This window comes from Trichosurus vulpecula, chromosome 8 (genome assembly GCF_011100635.1).
Source record: "Trichosurus vulpecula isolate mTriVul1 chromosome 8, mTriVul1.pri, whole genome shotgun sequence".
NCBI lineage: Eukaryota > Metazoa > Chordata > Mammalia > Diprotodontia > Phalangeridae > Trichosurus > Trichosurus vulpecula.
In genome coordinates, this window is record NC_050580.1 from 141238524 (window position 1) to 141257882 (window position 19359).

General features: G+C 36.3%; 1 protein-coding gene across 2 annotated transcripts in view; it reads left to right on the forward strand.

Moving 5' to 3' along the window:
* FAM189A1 (family with sequence similarity 189 member A1) overlaps positions 1–19359 on the forward strand; it is a 192190-nt gene that overhangs the window by 154932 nt on the left and 17899 nt on the right. For both annotated transcript variants that reach the window (XM_036736274.1, XM_036736275.1), the window contains exons 4-5: positions 7375–7535; positions 8153–8288. In XM_036736274.1, coding sequence (XP_036592169.1) covers positions 7375–7535; positions 8153–8288 — 297 coding nt within the window. The remainder of the gene's footprint in view (positions 1–7374; positions 7536–8152; positions 8289–19359) is intronic.

Below are 19359 nucleotides of genomic sequence, written 5' to 3' on the forward strand. Positions count from 1 at the left end.
CACTATTTTGTTCAGATAAAGTAGCAAGAGAAGTCTCCACCATCAGCCTCTCTATTCAAATTGCTGTCTTCTCAATCTTTTGAACTCTGATTTCTCATCTTCTGTCTTCTTTTGGTCATCTCTGACTTTTAGTGCCTGGTGTCAGAGCCTCTTTATGAGTCCGTGACCTGTGTCTCTAAATCCATTTGAAAAACCCAGAGGCTGCAATTCTGTCAGGTATGACACAAACAGAAAATATATAAATTTTCACTCAGTCCACAAAAAGCTACATCCTTCAAAACCCTGAAAGCAGTCATATGTAAATGAACTAGTGGACAGCAATGTCTTGCAGATGTTACCACATTCATTAGGGTTTTTTTCTCTGAGAGGGATTGTTCTCTCCTAGGTCCTTTCAGAACAATCCGCTTCTCTCCTCAGGCATTTTTTATCAGATATGCTATGTTTCTTCTCCAGTTGTTTTTATCAGTGCTTCACAAACAATTTTTATGCCTCTTCAGCAACCAAATTAACATAACAAAGGGGAAGTACTTTAAATGAGCATGTAGCTATAACCTCACTGACATAGACTAGAACCCTATGAAAGCTCATTCTTTGGGTTATAGAATTCTCTCTTACCAAAAAAAAAAAAATCTAATACTTTTTTGAAGCAAATGAATTTTATCTGTTGGGATTGGACTCTGTTACCCAATATTCTTTAGATTCAGTATTATTTCATTTTCATGCTTTGATCCAGTTAGTTAATTTGTCTGAATTTTCCTGTTATAGACCCCAGGTAATCAGTGTTGTCTTAGGGAAGAGATACTCCAAAAGGAAGTCAGGAGACCAAGCAATTCAGGTTATATGTCTTAGCATGAAAGACTTTTAATTATTTTAACTCAAAATAAATCAGTGTTTTATCTTCAAATTCAAAATATCGTATGTGTGTATGTGCATTTCTTTATTAGGGGAAAAGCAAAAACAAAAACCTCCTTTATTACATTTTAGAAAGCCAGGATTTTTAAGGACCCCACAATCCTCACCTAAAAAACCCCCAGAAAAAAAATACTTTTTATTTATACTGGGAAAAAGCATGTTTTTGTTTTGGTAGGAGAATGTAATCTTTTTTTTAATCCTTCATTTGTCCCTATCATAATATGTCATTTAAGCAAGCTTGTAAGCCAGAACACAGTTTTAGCATGTCATTACTAAGATTAAAAAAAAAATCTGTTCTAATTGTATACCCTGCTTAAACACTTTCAGCCAGTGTAAATCCACTAGGATTGTCACAAGCAGTTACTAACCTTTTAAGGGGGGGTTACAGTTTTCAGAAACATTTATGCAGTGGCAGTGAACTTTTGACCCTATTCATCGAGGCTTTATACTGGTTATTTTCTTTGGCATGTATTATGAAAGAAAGGTTAAGTACCTTGTGGGTAGTACTTACCACATCATATTTCAATGTGAAGCAATAAATTGTAAGGTGCTTCCTTAAGCAAATATAACATAGGAGCTGTAAACTCCAACATTGTATGTTGTGTTACAGCATATGGGCATTAAGAACAAAAGTATTGGGTAAAAGGGTAATATATTTTAGCATGAATTTAGTGCTTACTATGTGCTTAAGTTACATGTCAATTGATAGTTCTAAGTATGGAATAATCATAACTGTGAGATAACCTAAGATAGTAGTGGTTCAAAATTATTACTCTTATATGATAGGATGTAAATTATTTAATATTTTCTGGAAACCTTGACTTCATTGCTGCTAGTTTGTGTAATATTGTGACTTGTATTCTGGGGAAACTAAGAACTCCTTAAACTTATCTGGCATGAATTTCCTGTATTCTCTTCATCTCTTCTTCCCACATCCCTCCATTTCCCCAATACCAATTTCCCCCATTTTGTTTGTGTTCAAATAGCCTGCTGACATGTTATTTAATTGACTTAGCCTGTGTGTCAGTTTCAGCATCTGTAAATGGGAAGATTAATACTTTCCCTCCAAGACTCTTTGGATTTATGAGATAATATATGTGACAGCTCTTTGAAAATGCATAGAGATCATATTGAGCCTAGTTTTTCAATGTCTGACATAATAGAAGTCTCCTAGATAAATGTTTCTTGGTTCCTAGCCTCTTAACAAAAATGACCAATAGTGAAGTTTTCCTCCATTTTCACTCAGAATATGTTTTGTTCTTGTGACACTGGAAGCATATTGAGACATATGCTTAGTGTTAGTGTCACTGAATCAAAGTATCTACAGTTTAGGGACTATTGAGGTATATTTCATAATTGTTCTATTTTTAATTTTCTTTTTATTTTAAACTTAATTACCGACAAACATTTCAACATACAAAAAAGAATAAAAACCAAGTTTGTATAAGAAATAGAACTTCAGTTTGTATGATATTTTTAGAGAAATATGTGTAAGTATATATATAATTTAATGGAGTGATAACAAGACAGATCTATTCACCTCTTGCATTTTTTCTGATGTGCTTTAAAAATGTTTTATTGGTTCTTTTTTTCATAACTATCACTATTTCTAAGCCTCTACCCCCACTTCTCACTCAGTAAGAGTCCTTCATTGTAACAAATTACATATCTATAGTTATATACAATGTTGTTATGATAGAAACTTATATTTTGTGTATATCTACACGTATCTGTCTGTCTATATCTATCTATCTATCTATCTATCTATCTATCTATAAAGAGAGCATAAAACCCAAAACCTTCTCAAGGGAGGGTTTTGTCTATCACGGGCAGAGTAATGGTTGCCTTTGTTCCTGTTCCATGGAAATTTTCTTCTGTGTTTCCATTTTCACTCATGCCATCCCATGTATGGCCTTACACGCTTATTCTCCATCATACATACATTCACATATTATCACAGAGCCATGCTTTGATGTTACCATGGCGTAATATCCTGGGTGGTGTGGTACACTGGGGAAAAGACTGACTCGAGTCACAGGACCTGGATTCAAATACCGTATCTCCCGATGTAACCCTGGGCAAGTCACTTAACATTTACAAAATGGAAGGGCTGAACAAGATGGTCTCTGAGGTCCCCCCTAGCTCTAGGTCTGTGATCCTGTGTAGATACTAAGTGCACCAGTGTACCTTCTTTTTGTATGTCTGTGTATATGACACTTTAGGGTTTGCAAATCACCCTCCATATATTTAATTCTTATTCTGAACTCAACTAACACTGATAAAATAAACATTTTGCTCATGCACGATACGCCATCTTTTGTCTCTGTGCCCTTGGACTGCATGTCCCCCACACCTGGAATGTATTCCATCCTTACATCTGCCTCTTGAAAGCTTTGATTTTCTTTCTCAAGTCTTCTTACTCAAGTGCCACCACCTTTTACATGAAGTTTCCTTGGTTTCTCCCTCCTCGCCAGCTAACTGCCCACTCACCATTGTAACTTTGTATTTATTTTGTATACATATAGCATCCTTCCTTGGGCTACTTCACCAACTCTAGGTAGCTTTTGGCAAGATGGGTCCCCCAGAGGGCAGCTGCTATGCAGAAAACCCTGAGGGTACAGGTTTCTTTGGCTTTCATCCACCAGCCCCCACCAATATGCTCACCATTGATTATTAGTCAACAGCCTCAACTAGCTTTTAGCAAAAATCTTTAATAAGATAGTATAATAAGAAGAATTGGCACAGAACATCCCTCAAAGGTCTGGGGTACGCTCCTCACAAACATACAGAGTCCAAGGGAAGAGTGAGTGGCTTAAACCTAACACATGATGGTAATGAGGCATGCATGTAGAGAACGTGTGTGGCCAAAAGAGAAACTTACAACTTCTGGTTACTAGATGCGTGTTCTTGAGTACATATCTGGCATTCTTTGATGTTGCAATAGATCACACTCCTTGAATCCGCTTCATCACTTGGGTTTCTCTCTTTCAACATTTCTGTCTGTGTTTGTCTTCAGGATGTCCTCTAAAGCATTCTCCATTCTCTCTCTCCATTCACTTTGGAGGCAACATGAAACTCTCTGCTATCCCTAAGAGTAATTCCTTCTCATTGGTCTGAATCCGAAATCTTTCACCAGTAGGCTCGTCCCCTGCTTTTCTGAATTTATCAGTAGTCTATTATTTTGTGTAAAGGTTCAATGCGGGGTGGGGCGGGGGGAGGGTGACTGATCATCCCAGCCAATCACATTGCTTTCTTTCTTGGACAATTCAAAGAAAACCCATGTCTCATAAAGAGATAACAGGGCACAAAGCATCTTTTTATACATTTAAAACTTCATATATATATTAATTGACTACTGTTGGCATAAAACCCCACCCTTACATATGTTTCTCATATGCACTTGTTATGTCTCACTGTTAAAATGTAATCTCCTTAAGGGCTTAGATTGTTTCACTTTTGACTTTGTATTCCTAGATCCTCACACAGTATCTGTCAAATAAAATTTCATTGATAAATGCATTTTTTTTAAATTGAAAGCTGTACAGGTGGCCATATCCCAAGGTTAACTCATATTCAGCCTGGAGTATGCCAAAAACCCCACATCTTTTTCAAGGGAATGGCTCTCTAGCCTTGTCTCTTCCAAGTGTAAAATTTTACAATGTTAGCCTATAAAGGCAATTTTTTAAAAAATTCTTAAATCTTACCTAGGGTTTTAGCTATTCCTGCTACACTAGTTATTTATAAATTTGATATGCAAGCCATCCATACCTTTATAGAAATCCTTGATAAAATGTATTGAACTGCACAGAGTCAAACCCAGATTTCTGAGGTACTCCACTGGAGACCTTGTTCAAGCAGTTACTGACCACCCTTTGGACCAGGCCATTTGACCTGTCCCAAGGACGTTTAACTGAATAGCCATCTAGCCTGCATCTTTGTAGCTTTTCCACAAGAATAGCACAAGAGATTTTGTCCAAAGCTTTGCTAAATTCTAGATTAACCACATTTAGACCATTCCCTTGATTTATAAGTCAAGTAATCCTGCCAAAAAAAAATCTGGGAACAGAATATCAACATTTTTTACTGGTAAGACCTTAATAATTTGTATATAGTGCAAAAGAAAGAAAGAAAGAGCAGAATTCCAAAAGAGCAATGATTTCAAGTGAGTTTTCTTTCCTTTTTTATGTACAATCCCAATTTAGATGATGAGTAATTGTTAGTACTAAAATGTATATGTATATTTGTTGTTGCTCAGTTGTTATAAAAATCTAGAAATCTGCGCAAAAAATTAATGTACTTCTAGGATCGTAGATGCGGAGCTGGAAAGGACCTTGTAGATCTTCTAGTCAAATCCTCTCATTTTACAGATTAGGAAACTTCCCAAGTTTACACAGGCAGTTAGTGGAAGAGCCCAGGTTCAAAATCAAATCTGGCAGTGACAAACTCCAGAATCATATTGGGTGTTATTTCCACTTTCGCAGGCTTCCTATATAGGTGTTCACACACACACACACACACACACACACACACACACACACACACACACACACACACACACACACACACCCCAAATAGTATGGCATCTCAGAATATGTAAAGGAAAAGCTAATTTAAAGACAAAATTACTTTTATAGTAAAAAAATACAATTTTAACATTCCTCTTTTAGAACATGTTAAGCCTAATAGAAGGCAAATAAGAAGGAAATTATCGATCAAAGTGGAATATTGGAAAAAACTAGATTTGCTAGACCTATGATTATTATTAAACAGAAACATTAAAGGGCATATTTACTTTTCCACAACACATGGTATCCTTTACAAAAATTGGCCGTGTGCTAGAACAAGAAAATCTCATAAATGAATGCAGAAAAGCAGAAATAGTTAATACATTCTTACAGAATACAATGAAATAAAATAGTAATCAATAAAGGAAACATGAATAAATGATACACATCTAAATGTAACCTAAGTAGCATAGGTAAATAAATTATACTCATGAATTCAGAGATTCCACTACCGGAATGCTAGCCTAAGGAAACAATAATAAGGAAAGACTCATATGTGCCAAAATGTAAATAAAGCATTATTATTTGTGATAACAAATTCAGAACTATACATGTGCCCAGTAATTGGAGGGGTAACTAATAAATGATGTGGTACCTAAAGGAAAAATGAATATGAAGAATTCAAAGAAATATGGAGGGACTTAGATGAAGTGATTCAGAGTAAAGAAAGCTAAGCCAAAAAGCAATATATTTTACAATGATTACAGTTTACATAATGGTAACACTGAAAGGCAATAAAATTCATCAGATTCAAAGGTCAGTGTTAGTACTATATTGTCAAATTTAAATCACTAAATTGATTTTTTACATAATGTATTTTGTAGGACAGATATGTGACATAGTGAATAGAGTGCTGGGCCTAGAGTCAGCAAAACTTAACTTCCTGAATTCAAATCCGGTCTCAGATGCTTACCAGCTGTGTGACCCTGGGCAAGTCACGTAATCCTGTTTCCTCATCTGTAAAATGAGCTAGAGAAGGAAATGACAAACTACTTCAATATCTTCACTAAGAAAACCCCAAATAGGGCCACAAAGAGTCAGACATGACTGATAACAACTGAGCAACAACTTTGTAGAGACATTTGTATGTTTGGGAAATATCTATAATGTCAAAACAAAATATCCATTTAAAAATTATAATAAGCTATTATTATTTCCTACTAGCTTATAAACTCCTTGAGGCTATAGACTGTTTTTTTAGCTTCATATCTTCCCCAGGTCCTAGCACAATACGTTGGGCAACCTAATAAATGTTTGTCAAATGAATGAGTGAGTAAATGAATGCATAAAATGCAACATCTTGAGTAGTCAGATGAAGTAACCTAATGTATGGAAGCCACAAGCAGCTACTTCCAGAAGCATGATGGGAAGATTTTCATGAGAAACCCAAGAGGCACATCTATTCAAAGAAGAAATACAATGGAATCATTTATCCTTTTATTGAACACATCAGACGACCTCAATTATTGAGATCATTCCATAATATATCATTAAAAGAATTCATGAAGACTATTTCTTTTCCCCTCAAATTTGCAATTACCAGCACTGTTTTGGAACCAGGGAATTACCCAAACATTGTCCATCAGAGTTTGGTATGAGAAGAGATGTAAAGAGTTCTGCAATCTTATTTTCCTTAAACAAACAAATAAACAAAAGCACTAAAATTCAGTATATCAGTATTTGAATAGCAAGTTATAATAGTATGTCTAGGGTAAAACATTACTCAAGGAAAACTTTTCTTTCTTAAGTATGTGTTTAACATTCCTTGCTTGACAGTTTAAATTACATATACTTTAAATTTATAATTAAAGCTCATATATAATTAAGTTAGACAGACACAGCATGAGATGTCCTAGTAGTTCTGCACAAATAAATCTGATTCAACTTTATTTTTCAGTTTCTTCCACAGAGATCACATTCCACAAACCCAGACTGTATGACTCCCCATGGAACCATTCTCCACCAGACCTTGGATTTTGATGAATTCATACCTCCAATACCTCCCCCACCCTATTACCCACCAGAGTATACCTGTACACCCATGATAGAAGCTCAAAGGTTCATCTTTTCTTTTCTATGTCTGTGATTACATGCTGTAGTTACATAGATCAGGAAGCAATAGTTGGGCTGGGTTTGTAATGAGAAGTTGAAACCATTCTCACTTTCAGCGAACAAGTTGACTAGAGAATACCAAAGGTAAGAAGGAGAGCTTGATAATTGACTAGAGAATCAGTTGTGAAAGAAGTGACAGTGTAGATCTAAAAGACTCATTATTAGGATTGTTGCAATGCGATAATAAAAAAGGACTTCCGGCAAGACAAAAGCAACTCTTTTCTGTCATGATGGAACATAAAACTTAAGCTTCTATTAAATTACAGTCATTAATATAACACACAAAAGTTGAATTAAAAATTTAATCATCTGTATAATTACCTTCATTTAAAGGTGGTGTTGTGAAGTTGGTTAAATAGTTGATGTGTCATCCTCGAAAAAAAAAATTAAACTGAAAGCCCAATGAATAAGGGTTTCATTTCATTTACATGACAAGTATGTGGTGAGGAAAACTTTTCACAAGATTATTACACATTATGTTTGCTTTGCTATAATAGAGAAGCTTAATTAGTTTTCTTGCTAAACTAAGGGATTATAATAAAGTGTCCTTTCTCTCTTTTCAGAGGACTTCACTTAGAATTTCCTCATTCTCCATTCAGTACTTTGTATGAAGTTGCCATCAACAGTCCTGGGATGCTTTATCCAACAGAACTCCCTCCTCCATATGAAGCAGTAATTGGGCAGACACTTGCAAACCAGGTAAGAAGCATTTTCAAAGATGGTCAGTTGGTGGAGTAAAAATAGAACTGAATTTGGAGGTAGGATGGACCTGAGCTCTAGTCTCACTTCTGACATGAGCCTGTGAATTTGCAGGGGGCAGTGGAGGGGGGGGGAGAATTACTTAATGTCGCTGACCCTCAGTTTCCTCAAATGTAAAATGGAAATAATAAAATCTCTAGTACTTAATCACCGAGTTCTTGTGAGGACCAAATGAAATAATGTATACAAAGCAGGTTGTAAACCCTAAGGTGGTATATAAAAGCCAGTTATTAGTATATTGCCTCATTCTCATTTTGTCAATGGATTTCAGATAGAAACAGTACTGGAACAAATTGTTATCTTGCTGTTTTTCTTTTATATGCAGTCTTATATGGGCTATTTCAGAGGTAGATAAAATAACCACTTTTGTATTTGAATATAAGTATTAGCATTTGTGTTCATCCTCTATAGATTCCTGGGAAGTATTTTGGGTGCAACTCTATTAGCAGCTGAGATTTAGCAGAATAATTTTTGCCTCCTTCTATTCTTACGTGTTTAATCTCCTCTGCCTCATCTCTGTATTGTGAAAGCTTTTTGTTCCATGAAGCTTGGAGATTATAAGTATCTGGCATAGTGAAAACTATTAAAACATTATTTTTAAGTTGTTTCTTTTTATGCACCGATGTAATATCTGGGTGACTGTGAGTTACAGTTCAATCCGTGATAATCATCTGGTTCCAGTACAATTTATTACTTGAGTTGTCTCAGATATTTTGAGGTATGTATGTAGTATGAGGATTTCTCATCTATCAGTTCATGAATTTTATTGAGTTCTAATGTGTAACTCAGATCATGTCTTGTTAGATATTCAATTGGTTTTAATTTTTATAGCCTGTAGTGCCGTATTGCACTATTGCTAGTATATACTGATCACTAAGCCTATGTTGATCCCTTAAGACCAATCCTTCTCCAATTACTGGTGCCAATGACATGGTCCTGGATTACCATCAAAAGCCCCTCTGAGGACACAAACAAATATACATGACTCAACTGATTATTTGATGTCTCTTTATTGACATATTGTTGAGTGAGTTCATGTGAATATTGCTCGTGAAGAGCCTTTTGATTTCCTCCTTGGTTCTGAACCATTTCCTAGTTACATGGGTAAATTCCATGGTGTGTAGTTATTACCAGCCTTGACTATTCTTGGTGAAATGATGTGCACTTGTCCCAAAAGTATTTCTTTAGGTCTCACACCTCTTCATTATGTACTTTAAGAATGTTTGTCATTCCTCTTCCTCCTTTTTGTGAAGTTAAGTGTGATTTTTTTCTATAGCTGCCAGAGGGTGATGGTCCCTGTGTTTCATAAATACCATACAATTTTTGTTGGTACACTTTCCATGTTTGTTTCCATGTTCATTTTGTAGTTTCAAAAGTGTAGTGAAACTGGTATGGTGTAGATATTCATTGACTTTCTTTCTTCACATGCATTTATTTGTGAAGAGTAAATGTATTTGGAAGATTTTACTAGGCAAAAGATGTCATGAACTCTGTTGCCTTGAATTCTTTCTCATTCTTTATGACATTTTTCATCTTTTTCTCTTTTGTTTAAATAAAGACATATTTAAATTTGATACTTTTAACAGAAAAATTTTTTGAATGTCTAGGGGGGTTGATAGAGTAGTGGCATAATTCATAAAAAAGTGAACCATATATATTCCTAGAAAAAGAATTCAGCCTAAGACCATCTCAGGTGAATATAGAGATAAACCCTAGCCTTGTTTCTCTAAATGCTTCAAGAATTGCTTCCTAGCGTGGCCCTGGTTTGATCTAGACTTTCAGCTTCCTTCTCGCATTCCTCGTTCCTTTTTCCCACCCTCACAGCCCACTGGAGAGATAAGGGAGCCCATATGGTGTCCCCAATTCCTATGGATCCTCTAGATTACCAAACCCCAAAATATATCTATATTTTGATATATATCTATATATATATATATAAAACATCTATATCATATACATTGCTATGAGTCATAATAAGCACCTTAACAGATCCTTGTTGAATTAATCTTAAGTGTGCAAAGCGTTATGCTAGATACTATGGAGAATGCAAAATAACATACACAATCCCTATACTCACCCTAGAGTACCTAGCATAATGTTGTCTAATCACTCTATAAATATTTATTAAATTTTGATTAACTCTTACTGAAGAGACAGGATATATGGGCAATAAATACATAAATAACAACCCAAGACCTTACATGAGTGCCAAGTGGTACAGATATTAAATGATAAGGAGGTTCAGAGCAAAGATTGATTATCATGGGCTCAGGTAGATAGGTTAGATTTCAGGCACCATCTAGACCTTAGAGAATGAGGAGGATTCAGGTATCTGAAGAAGACAGGGAAGAATATTCCAAGCAGAAAGAATAGTTTAATGAAGGGTACAAAGTCAGGGATGTGCAAGGCATATTTGAGGGACAGTAGATAAGCCAATCTGATTGGAGCTTAGGTTTGTACAGGAAAGCATTGGGAGAAAAGATTGCAAAGACTGGGACTGGATTTTGAGGATGCTTAAGTACTTAGGTAAGTAGTTTGGCTAAGTAAAATTGCTATGTGATAAAAGGAAAGTGAATAACTATGAGTTATTTGGGAATTTCTGAAAGCCACAGAAAGAATATAGTTACAGAACCCTGAAAAAGAGGGTGGAAGATGTTTCACCAGCAAGGAGAATGCCTTTGTCAATAGCACTTGAAATTTAGTGATTATGAAAGTAACATGCAGGGAAAGGGGGGTTCAGGATATAAGATTTGCACATTTCTGAATCCAAAGAAGAAAATTGAACTCAGCATTAGGGTATGATATAAAAATATGAAAAAATAGTATTCACAGCATTTGAATATTTATTCAATAAAATAGAATTGTTTTTATATTAACTCTTTCTTGGAGAGGGGAAAGCAGGGCAATTGGGGTTAAGTGGCTTGCCCAAGGTCACACAGCTAGTAAGTGTGTCAAGTGTCTGAGGCCAGATTTGAACTCAGGTATTCCTGACTCCACGGCCAGTGTGCTACTCACTGTGCCACCTAGCTGCTTGACTTTTTTTTTATCAAAATGCTGATTTTTATTGAATACTTCATATCCTACAAAGTAGGATACTGTGTTTCATTATATGACAAAAAACATATAAAACCAAGACATTTTGCTTAAACATACAAAATTATAAACAGAAAAAATAGTTTCTATATACATGGTCAAATGACCTGATTATTTTTATAATATTTGTATAATAACCAAATCTGAGTAGCACTTCTCTATTCATAATATCAAAACAGCATTTCTTTTAAAATTAACTTTAAATGATTCCTTTGTTTTTACAGCACATTCATTTCCCAATATGTCTCTCCCACATACCCTACAGTTGTGGAACTATACTGTTGTTAACCCCCTACACTACACAGGACTATTTCAAGCAAGGAAGTTATGCAGATCTGGGGCAGTGGGGGGTTAGTTTTGCATATAAGTGGCTTACTTGGGACCAAAATTTTGGTGCTCTGGGCAAGAAGAGTACAAAAATGTTTTTGAGACTTTGGCAGAGAGTTCCTGAGGTATCTGTGAACCTCTTGCTGACTGCTTTTTAGCACTCTTGTAAGCGACTTTTATTTGATGTTATCCTCTGGATTGCTTTTAAACTGTTGTGAGAATTGCTTATGAGGGTATTGGAATGATTTTAGTAAAAGGACTTTGTTTAAAGCCTCTGGCTCTGAGTGACCCATTGTATTAGATGTAGAATGAATGGCAACCCCTGACAAATACCTAGCAAGAATTCCCTTGTAATAAAAGGTTTAAAAATTACAAGTTTGGCAAAATAAACACATCCACTCCTATTGCCCCCTGTACTGGAGTAGGATCCCCATATATGAAATAATCCATACTCATAGCTCCCTACCTCTGCAGTAAAAGAAAGGAGATACATTTTCTTAACTCTTTTCTGGGGCCAAGCTCAGCCATTGTAATTACACAGAATCTGGGCTTTTGCTATTATACCATTTACACTGTTGCACTACCTGCTTGGTGTCCAGTTTATATTAACTTTTAAAAGTGCTACTCTGCAATTATTTAATTTCATCATTTTTACTAGTTGTTCCAAGGAACAAATTCTATTCTCAAAGACAGAGAGCATATCACTTGATTTGTCCTGCCATTCACATGGTAGTTTTTGCTAGGCAGATGAGTCACACATCTTCATTTTCACTGTCTTTTCCAAATCCCTTTTCAATTTAACACTGTGACATTCTTTACTCAAGGCTTGAAATCTTCTGAATGCGCTTGTCAGGACACACAAATGTGGGTATAGATAAGATGCTTCTAATTTTCTTCACTGTGTAGACAATAAAAATAACTAGGTGTTTTTTGCCTTTCATTCCTCTATCCATAATAGAAACAAAAAGAGAAAACTACTTGAATGAAAAAAATGGTTCTTGCTCAAGTGACAGAATTGACGTGTTTGTATCATATTGTTTCTAAGCTGTTAATTATGGAAATTCCTCTTCATTTGTTTTAAAGCTGTGCCAGAAACACCAAAGTGCTTTGCTACTTCTATATTTATTATCTGTTTAATTTTCCTTTATGTGGCAAACAATTTAAATCATTGTTATATATGAAAAAAACATTGCAAGTAAGGTGAAGATTTGTATATACATGAAGTAGTCTAGATTGTGATCATGGCCTGTCATAAATATGCAAGGGTTGATTTACGTGAATGATGCCGTAAGCCCATGGGTCATAAGTGAAGTGATTCTGCTCATCTCCATGGTTGTATGAGTAGCCAGAACCCAGTTCATGCTGCTCCACGTATCTATTCCTAATGCCCCTGAAAGCACCATATACACTTAGGATAAGCCTTCCCTATAGAGAGTGGGGTTTACTATGCACAAATAAATAAGAATACCTCATCATACCAACTAAAATCAATCAGTTTTCTCTTAACCTAAGAACCTTCCTTACTGATAAATCAGACCACAAAATCCACATCAAAATCCCCTATAATCAAGAGTATAGGACCATAGCTTTAGAATTGGAAAGGGTCATTAATGGTAATCTAATCCAACCTTTCCATTTTACCAATGGAAAAACTGAGACCTCAAGAGGTTAAATGATTTGCTCAAGGTCATACAGATATTTAGTGGCAAAGCTAGGATACAAATCTAGTTTTCTTTCTCCAAATTCAGAGCTCTTTCCGCTATACTGTACTGCCTTCCAGATACTCCCTTTCATGTGGTTCAGAAATAAGAAGTCACCCACAAAAGGATAAGAAATATGAAACACTTACTTGTAGTGTTCCCATACAAAATAACCCCAGCTCTTCTTGAGGGAATTTGAAGGGGTTCATTCTCAAGATACAGAGGATACATATCCTTAGCCACCATAAATTCTTTGTTGTATTATTTCAGCTACTGGTTCATATTTTGATCAGAGGTAATAAAAGGCTTAATCCTAGAGTTAGCTAGTCTCAACTAGCTAGTCAGATTAGACCATTGCCACAGAGTCAGCATTACATGACTGTACCCTATGACATCCTAACTGAATGCCACTCTCCAACACTAGGATCCATATTAGACTTCTACAACACTCACCAAAAAAGAAACAACCTTCTCCTTACCCCACTTTCCCCTTAATCTCCAGATTATTTTGTCTGTGTTGAGCCATCCTAGTGGCTCAGCCTTAATACTTCAAATAGGACTACTCAGGAAGCAAGATGGCCCCTCACAAGACCATTGTGACAACACTTTCTTGTAAGCTGGGTTGGGATCACTTTTGAACCCTTTATGCATCATCTTAATAGGAGAATACTCTTTTAGAAATAGGAGGAATCAAGCTTTTCATAAGGGCCTTCCCAAAGGCTCTGACAAAAATCATTAATTTTATTGGACAACCATATGGCCACCCACAGTATTGACAGAAAAGAAAGCACTTGTCACATTCTCAACCTCACGGCCATTAAGACTGTATTTTGGGCACCAAACAATAGTTCCTTTGATTGGAGTATCATGCTTAGCAACAGTAGACAATGGAATAGTAATCTTTCTCCCCCTTCCCACACAATTCAGCAAATACCTGTTTTTAAGTTAAATTGTATTATTTTTTAAAAATTTTTTGGAGGGGGGAAGGCAGAGCAATTGGGGTTAAGTGAGTTGCCCAAGGTTACACAGCTAGTAAGTGTGTCAAGTGTCTAAGGCCAGATTTGAACTCAGGTCCTCCTAACTCCAAGGCCAGTGCTCTACTCACTGCCCCACCTAGCTTCCCCTAAATTGTATTATTTTAAATTAATATATTTGCTTTCCTTCTCATCTCCTCCCCACCACCACTGGAAAATGAACAAGCAAAAACACAAAACCATTGTGATGAGTAGAAGTCTTCTTAAACCATTTGAACTAAATCCATATCAATAATCTTTGAACCAGTAGTTAGCAAGTTACTGCTAACTATTGAAAATTGGATAGAAATCTTGCTTTCATAGCAACTATAAACTACTCAGATCATCTTTAAGATGCTCTTCAAAACAAATCCCCGTATTCCTGGAGGTATTCCACTCTCATCTCTGCCTATCAAAAGCCTTCTTTTCCTGAAGGTCAAATCAGATACCATCTCCTCCATGAAGCCTTCCTTAATTCCTCCAGATTAAAATGTTTTCACGCACAACTTCCAAATGTTTTCAGGGAACTTTGCCTTATTATCTTCTTTGCCCTCCTTACCAACACTTATCATAGAGCCTCATGTATTAGGCATAATAAATATTTATTGAATCATATTGAATATCTGTTCTATTCCAAGATGAAGAGGATACACATCCCTAACCACAATGAATTCTTTGTTGTATTGTTTCAGCCATGGGTTCCTATTTATATTATCCCATAACCCCATAATACAAGGGACCTGAATTACAAGGCATGTTTTCTTTGTCCCTTCCCATCTACTTTCACTTACCTTCAGGCACCAACCCATGGCTTTTCACTGAGACTCAGAACCAACCACCTTCTCCATGAGACCTCAGGGACCTCTCTCACACAATCTTCTGAAATGGAGAGGCCAAGGAATGAGTCTTTCCTTCAGCCAGCATCTCAAGCTACCTGACTAGCCATATACAACTTACTAAGATGATTTAACCACAAAAATGGAAATAACATTCATTCTAATCCTTCTTGAGACCACATGGTGCAGCGTGCAAAGTTCTGGCCTGGCCTCAGATCTTGCCTCTAGTACTTGCTAACCATGTGACTATGGGTAAGTCCCTTTACCACTTTGAATATGAAGCAACTCTCTTCTAGTTACCTACCAATTATAGACAGGTTCCAGTCTAAATAGAAAGTTCCCATGCCAACAAAATCACATATCCTTGATGTATTCATGCAAAGTGATTTGGGTCTCAATTTCTTCCCTTTCTCCCTCTCTAAATTTATTTTTCAATCATTTTGGGGCAGAGTAACCATGGTTACAGGGCAGCTAAGTGGCATAGAGGATAGAGTACCAGGTGAGTTCAAATCCAGCCTCAGGCACTTCCTAGCTATGTGACCCTGGGCAAGTCACTAAATCCTAATTGCCCCAGTTTCCTCATCTGTAAAAATGAACTGGAGAAGGAAATGTCAAACATACCAAGAGTATGAAGATTCATACTGTCATTCATTCTCTCTCTCTCTCTCTCTCTCCCCCTCTCTGCCCCCCCTTCTGTCTCTCCCTCTCCCTACCCCTGCAGTCGGGATTAAGTAACTTGCCCACAGTCGCACAGCTAGTAAATATCTGAGACTGGCTTTGAACTCAGGTCCTCCTGACTCCAAGGATAGCAGTCTATCCACTGTGCCACCTAGTTGCCCCCATATTGCCATTCTCACAGTGGCTATTCATTTCTCATCCTTGCCCCAACCACCTAGTAGCCCAACTACATAATCACCACTTAACATTGCAAATGACAGAGACAATTTTTGCATCTTTGGATAAACTCCCAGTAATGGGATCATAAGATCAGAGATCCAGAGCTGGAAGGGGCCTCAGTGACCATCTAGTCCAGCCTCTGAGTTGAGGAAACTAAGTGTCAGGGAGTTTAAGTGACTAGGTAGTAAACATAAGAAGTGAGATTTAAACCCCACAGCAGCAGTATTTGTAGGTTAGTAGGCACATATGTAGGTACATCATGATAATGAACTACATTTTTTTCAGAGAATTTCTGCAGCCTTAATTTGCTGGTGTCTCACAAAAGCCTTCAAATAAGGCAGTTGTAGAAAGTTTTAAAAGAGGCAATAAATAGAGGTTTCCATAATCTCTTTCCTATAGTAGTGAGACTCAGACTAGGATCTAAATAATACCTTGCTTCCCTGTCTGGTTCACAAAAAGAAATGGAAAGCCTACTCTTGATGTAGCTGAGGGTTGTCACATGAGTGAAGATGCTTTCTCAAGCCTCTTAAATAATAAAGAAACAACTGCCAGTGACAATAAATCATTAGAGAAACCATCTGGTAAATTACTAGAGGTTTTCTTACAGCTTTCCTGTCTCTGTCTTGCTGGTGTCATTGTGTTGCACTATAGCCTGTTTCCCAGATTGAGAAGGCCCAGTATACAGAGTAGCAAGCAACGGTAACATATTGGTGTCCACTTGATTTCCTTAAAAGCGAACACTGTTTTCCTCCTAAATTAAGGGATGATTTTGGATCAGCATGGTAATTAAAAAAATTCTCCTTTTTATTTAGGTATCAGTTTTGGTGGTTAACATTATGATATTTATGTTGAACAGAGATGGTAAAGATTAATGTTAGGCTGCTCATAGAGAATTTTGATTCCTCCAAGAAATTGATCATAAATACAAAATATGAAATTCTTGCCTTTCTCAGTGGTATTCCCAATGGAGAGTACTTATTATGGGAAGCATGGGTGTCATTTAGTAGTACTTAGGCACTGGGGAGAATTTGGTTCATCAATATTTTGTCCTATTATAGCTGTGTAAGTCACATTTTCTAAAGAATAGAGTACTCTGGGGGCATATTGCTTTTTTCTGAGCACTTTTTGAAATCATCTATGAAAAAATTAGAAATTCTGTAATTTGGCTTTGTTGAAATAACATTTCTTTTATGAGTTTTGTATCTTTTTGAACATTGAAAAAGTTTAAATTTGAGGATTTATAGGTACAAATATTATGGTGTAGGCAATGCTTTTCTATAGTCTGTTTATTTTTTTTCATTCCTATCAAAGAGACCATCTGAGCAAATTATTCAGACCTGCTGAGAACTTCCCAGTGACTTGGCTGTGCTCTTTACTGGGTCTTTTTGCCTTTTGGTCCTAATGGCTTAGTGACCACTATTCAGTGCCATAGACACTGCCGAGGGTTTGAAAGTCAATGAAATCCATTACCCTCTACAAAACGAAATAGGAGTCCACGCCAGCTGCATGCTTCCCCAGGGGGTGGACCAAGAGTTCTGACCTGACTAAACATTAAAGATTTGTTCCCATTTAAAGCAAGAGTCCTTTCCCCCTAGACAAGCAGAAGGTTAATTGATTCCACTTGCTAGTGTAAACTGAACATAAATTACATATCGGCAGTCATTTTTATAAAGAGAGGAAGACAGACTGACAGAAGGGAGAAATACAAGCAGTACAGAAGCTAGAGAGAGATGCAGGAAGGGGCTGCTCTTAGAGCTAGTCCTGGAATATATTTTTAAAGTTATTCATTAATCCTACTTTTAGAAATTAGTTATTTTTAGGATTGATTATATTAATTTAAACATACTTCTCAGCTATATTGAGCATACTCATTTCTTTCACATTCACTTTTACCCTGCTAATGCTTCATGTTCCTGTGGTTTTAGATAGAACTCTTAAGCAGCAAGTCAGTAACCTTCTGCTGTGGTCCAACTCATCGATAACATGCACTCAAATTACAGGATACCTTGTGTGTAAATATACTGAAAAGGTCCTGATTTTATTTTTTTTTCTTTATTCCCGCAAGCATTGCTTTTGTAGGGGTCAGTTTCAGTCTTCAGTATTCTTCATGTCACTTTTTTTTAAACCAATACTCTTCAACAGCTAGATTCAATACAAATGGCCTGTAGTACTTTAAAGCCATTATGCACAGAGAAGAGCTACTAGATAGGAGGAGCAGAGATCTACACTATCTCAGTGTTGCTGACCTGAGCATGATTTGACCATGATCCAAGCCCTTGAGACACAGAGATTATCCCTAAAGATGCAGAAGCAACTAGGGGCTTGTTTTCTCAGTCACAAAGCATTTATTAAGTTCTCATCAGTCTAGATCATTTTCAGGGACTCATCCTGAATTCCAATAATAAAGACAGTTACTTAATATTTTTTTCCAATTAAATAATATTTATGCCTTTAGTTTGTAAGTGAATTTGGTCTTCAAATAGAGGGAATAGAGCATAATTATACAGTTTGAACTTGTTAAGAAAGTCTACAGATTCTTGGCAATTTCAGGAAATCTGCACTAAAAATTCATTCGCAAAGCAAAACAATGTGAATTTTTAGTGCAGATTTCCTAAAATTGCCAAGAATCTGCAGACTTTCTCCGTAGACTCAAACACTAGTTTGGTATAAACTTAGAAATATGGAATACTTTCCATGGTTTCTTGTTGTTTTATTAGGAAATTTCCATCATCCCTTGAGTAGGAGAAAACAAGTTTACATGGCAATTTATTCAGTCATTATTACTATGGCTGACAAAAGTAGCATAACTATGAATAAAATTCCCTCCATTTAATAGCACAAGAGCATGCCATATTTGTTATTTATGTGACATCTACATTAGAATGTTTATGCCACCATCTTTCCTACTGCCTGTAGTTCTGTGTACGAGGCTTGGTTTTAAATATTTTTTCAATTTAACTTTGTGACAAATTTATTCTTCATCTTTTCTTTAGAAATTCACTTTGGTCTAAAATCCAATATGGTACAGTGGAAGGAGCACTTAACCAAAAGTCATGAGACCCAAGTCCCATTCCCACTTGTACCACCAACCAGATGTGTGATCTTTGGCAAATCACATGACCTCCCTGGGGCTCAGTTTTCTCAT